General features: G+C 34.2%; 1 protein-coding gene across 1 annotated transcript in view; it reads left to right on the forward strand.

Annotated features, from left to right (window-relative positions):
• Positions 1–5000, forward strand: part of Prp4k (Pre-mRNA processing factor 4 kinase) — a 23283-nt gene that overhangs the window by 1201 nt on the left and 17082 nt on the right. The window contains exons 2-5 of the mRNA XM_043017146.2: positions 2050–2229; positions 2969–3218; positions 3355–3510; positions 4957–5000. The exon at positions 4957–5000 is cut by the window's right edge and continues 150 nt beyond it. Coding sequence (XP_042873080.2) covers positions 2050–2229; positions 2969–3218; positions 3355–3510; positions 4957–5000 — 630 coding nt within the window. The remainder of the gene's footprint in view (positions 1–2049; positions 2230–2968; positions 3219–3354; positions 3511–4956) is intronic.

A 5000-nucleotide genomic window follows, 5' to 3' on the forward strand; every position in this document is an offset into this window, starting at 1 on the left:
AAGGATAGTTTTCACATCTTGTGTCGGTTCAAATTCGAGTGCAACAGTTTTTGTATGAACACAGTAGAAAGACATTTTATTGAAGGAGACGTTAATGATTGTGATATGCTATCAGTTTTAAGCAATCAGTCCATACACTATCCTACCAGAATGTACAAGGTCAATGCTTATTGGATTTGTCATATAATTAAAATTTCCCAGTAATGTTTAGGAGACCCGCAAGATCACCTTTGGTTTTGCACTCGTCAGTGATCCAGAAAAGGCCAACAATCACACACCATATATATTCTTGCTAGAAAGAACTTGTAGACCTCCATAATAATTTGTCTTGGAATAAGGAACCAGTCCAAGCTTTATCGTGCCAGAATTTATTTGGCAGAGGTTTATTGGCCTTTTCCGGAGAAAACGGTGTGGATGCCTCGGCAGTCACTTGACACTTTGAACTTCAGACTGTAGGCCATCCATCATAGGTCACAGCAGGTTTCAACAGGACTTCTATCTTGTAAACATGTACCCAATACAACTAGACAAACAAAACAAACTAAAAGATTACATACACACACATTTACACACACACACACACACTTACACACACACACACACACACTTACACACACACACACACACACACACACACACACACACACACACACACACACACACACACACACACACACACACACACACACATATACATATACATACATACATACATACATACATACATATATACATACATATATACATACATATATACATACATACATACATACATACATACATACATACATATATATATATATATATATATATATATATATATATATATATATATATATATATATATATATATACATATACATATACATAAACATATACATATACATACAATTGCATAGATATGTATATATATATATATATATATATATATATATATATTTAGTATATATATAATATATATACATATACATATACATATACATATATATATATATATATATATATATATATATATATATATATATATATATATATATATAAAATATATATAGATATAATGTATATTTTTATTTATATTATGTAGTTATGTATGTATGTGTGTATGTATGTTAGTTTGAACTGAAATAGTATAAAATTTCAGTTTCTGACAGCTATGCAGTACAAGATAAACAGTACATAGAATAATAAATGGATGAAGTTATGATGCTTATGATCTTTTAACATATCCATTGTAAATTCAACATAAAAAAATGAATAACATCATTAAAAAAAAAACATACTATATCCAATAGTGGCAGTATCAAGCAAAGTCCAACAAATGTCCACTGTATACATTTTGACAAGATACATTCAGGGATACCTACAAGAGTATACCAAGATTGTATGACCATTATTATTAGTAGAGACAAAATTTCACTGAAGCCTTTTAGCATGTACATTAGGGCATTGTGAGTTATTGGAGTATGTGGTTGCACTTAGCTTGGACCACAATGAGTGAGACAGTTGTTGAGATTAATTAGCCTGGTACTCTCGGGAAGCAATTGACAATAAGTACAATCTATGGTGCACTTCTTGTTCAAATGTGGCAAGAAAATAATGCATGTATATTGAGGATTAAATGGCTAAGCAACATGGGAATTTAAGTACATTTTGATATTAGTGAAATGTTATGTTGTAGCTTCATTGATTTCTTTACTTAGTTTGTCTCATTGAACCCTAAGTTTACTAAAGGATGAGACACAGCTTTTGACTGTGGCTGTACATTATCTGGGAATGTAGATAAAGAAACGTTTTATCAGGGAAGCAAAGGAAGTCCACTTACCGAAATATTGCAGAGTGATATACAGAATTCAGGAAATATATGAATTATATTCATTATTAGGAAGGGGGAGACTGTTTCTCACTGACATGGTATATAAACTCCATCATATCACATATTATTTATTGTATTTGCCTAATTAGGTTTGTTGTACTTTTCCATTTTACATCTCTAAGATAGGATAAGATTGTTTAAGGTCTTTATCAATATATTGTTGTTTTTATCCACAGTTCTGATGACCCAAGTCTATCAAGTATGTCAGATGAGGAGGTGGAAGTGGAGGTGAAGTCAGGAGGTCAGGAGCCTGCAAGATCAAGATCAAAAGAACGTAAACACAAGCACAGGAAGAAGCATAAGAGACATTCACACAAGCATAAACATAGGCATAAGTCTTCATCCAGAAAAGAAAGGTAAGGCAAAAGTCAAGAAAAGTATCTAACAGTAGGTCATTTTTATTTATCTTATAGTATGATATTTTCTTTGCTTGATTTTTATTGGTTTTGGCAGTTCTGACAGCAATAAGTGGAGTCTTCTTACAAATTCCAAAGGAAACCTACCTTCTGGATACCTCATTAGATTTGATGAGTTTCTTTTTATGTACTCATTTCAAGATAGGTTGCTGATATGTAAGACTCTCAAGAAAAAAATGCTCATTTTAGCAGAGGTTGTTATATTATCCACTTATCCAGTGTTACTTTATTATAGAGTTTACCCTGCTTTGTAGAAGTATTTGCATTACTTGTACATATTTTATGTTTAACCCAAATGCTCCGGGTTGTTTATAATTGGTGCGCGATGCATTTCCGGGAGGTTACTGCATAGGCCTTAACTCATATCGGGGTCTTATCTTATCTTATGACACCCAGCATCGAGGTGCCATCACCTTACATGACGACCGGAATTTGGGCCAGGAAGGTGCCATTGTCACTGCATGCCATCCGGAGGATTTGGGTTAATAATTGTTTTGCCATAAAGAAATAAAGTTGATCCTTGTCAAGAACTTGATATATGATGAGTATCATTAATGAATGCTGTATATATATTTTCTATGATTTTTTCCAGACATGCTTTCATTTTTTTATTGATACCAAATTACTGTACCTATAATTTCCAATGATTAATATAAGTTCAAATCATTGCTCTTTGCAGGAAGCACAAAAAACATCGCTCCAAACACAGACACAAGGACTCTGACAGTGAAAGTTCTGCCTCTGAAGATGGAAGTGATCTACAGCTGGTGGATGAACTCCTGGAGTCTGGTCTGGAAGCGGTGAACAACTCCGGAACTCAACCACGAGCCAGAGGAAGAGATGTAGAAATTCTGAGAGCCTCAGCTGGGAATGGCATTGTAGAGTCTATGAAGATTGTAGTCAATAATCACAATGGAAGCAAAGAGGAAGTTAGTATTTTTCTTTTCTTTTTCTTTTTATAAAAGTACCTTATTTTTGTATTATTACTGCCAGTATTAGGAAAGGCAATTTTTCTTTTCTTTTTTAATCTGATGGGTATCACTTCATTCTCTTTTGATCTTGCAGCCAGTAACTGTTTCTAGCAGTGAAGAAGATGTAGTACAAGCAAGTGAAGATAACTCGAGAGAGGCGTCAAGAAAAGCCGAAGAATTTTGTTTGGATTCTTCGGATTTCCTTCATATCGATGAGGACCTGAACTTAGAAGAGCTCATGAAGCAGAAGGTATGAATGTCATTTTGCTGTGTAACTGTGGGAGTTCATTTCAATCTTGACATAAACTTGTCAACATTAAGACATTTCACAGAGGGCTGGGTAACAGGAATGTGGGTAAATCTCTATTTCTTATTTTTAGAGAGTTTTTTATTTTTGTTTTTTTATAATCACACTAAGAGTAATGATTCAGATTAGTGACTCAAGATGGAAATAATCATTGTCAATATTATAATTACTGTAATATTCCCCCCAAATAGGCTTAGTTGGACATGTGACGTCCTACAATATGGTACAGAAATGCATTAAACAATCACTTCTATTTACTCTAGTTTAATGTGCACAGAAAAATGAGCTGAACATTTGAAATGTACAAGTAAAAATCTACATGATACCTGAAAATATTGCAGTTTCCTGGCTTCCTGTGGAATATTGGTACAAATTGTGCGCGCCTAAATTTAGTACACTTCTCTTTTATGGGTTGATATCACAAACCTATGATGGCACCACTCTCTCCTAGTACTAGCAGGAAAGAAATCCATGAAGGACACACCTCCACAACCTCTACCAAGCCCTAGCATCAGAGAGGGCCACGTAGCAGGATGCCAATCTCCGGCGTTAAAGTATTGGCAGTGTTGGATGTGTAGGCAAAATGAGAAGAGGAAGATGAACTAGACCATGAGCAATGGCTGCAATATACCCGTGCCAATATGGTTGGTTTGTGCTGTGGCTTTCGCAGCAGTAAGCACTTGTCGTCTTCCTCTTCGCCATCTCCATGTTTTTTTATTTGGAATGGTTATTTCGTTCATCTTTGTTTAAGAACGTAAAGTCTCTAAAAAAAATATAAAGTTGATTTTCCTCCCATAAAACTGTAATACTTCCTTCAGAGTGAGTTTTAAGAAAATATTGAGCCTATATGGGATTACTATCATAAAGAATGAATGAAAAAGATCACAAAAGGCTTTGATATGTTGTGTGCTGCTCCCTGCCTCTGAAATAAAACCTGTGTAGTGCCCCACAGGTAACATTAGTGCCCATCTTTTGGCCAAAATCAACAAAGGTATATTCTTTAACCAACGGGTTATAGTAATTTGAGAGCTTTGATTAAATACTCCTAGTATCTATTACCAGCTTTGGTATTCATTATTTTTAAAGTCTGGTTCTTTTTAGCAACATGGGTTAGTCTTAATCATTTTGATTTTTTTCTAAGAGTTTTATAGGTATGTTTATAAGAAAGTTGCATTCCTAAATGAAGTGGAGTCATCACATGATATTTGATATTTGCTTAGTGCTCCAATAAGTCGGACTGTTCATGAACAGCATTAGGCAGAGATAAGCTCTGGTGCAAATGGGTTAATGAGGATTAGAATTTTATATGGTTATCATAAGTAAATGTGTGACTTCTCCATGACTAACTCAAGCATGTTTTTCTTTCTTCTTTTTCTTCTTTTTAAATAGGCAGCATTACAGGCTTGCTTAGGAGCTTATATGAGCGATGTGGA

This window comes from Penaeus japonicus, unplaced genomic scaffold (assembly GCF_977035675.1).
Source record: "Penaeus japonicus unplaced genomic scaffold, GWHDUDI00000001_assembly GWHDUDI00000024, whole genome shotgun sequence".
In the NCBI taxonomy this organism is placed as follows: domain Eukaryota; kingdom Metazoa; phylum Arthropoda; class Malacostraca; order Decapoda; family Penaeidae; genus Penaeus; species Penaeus japonicus.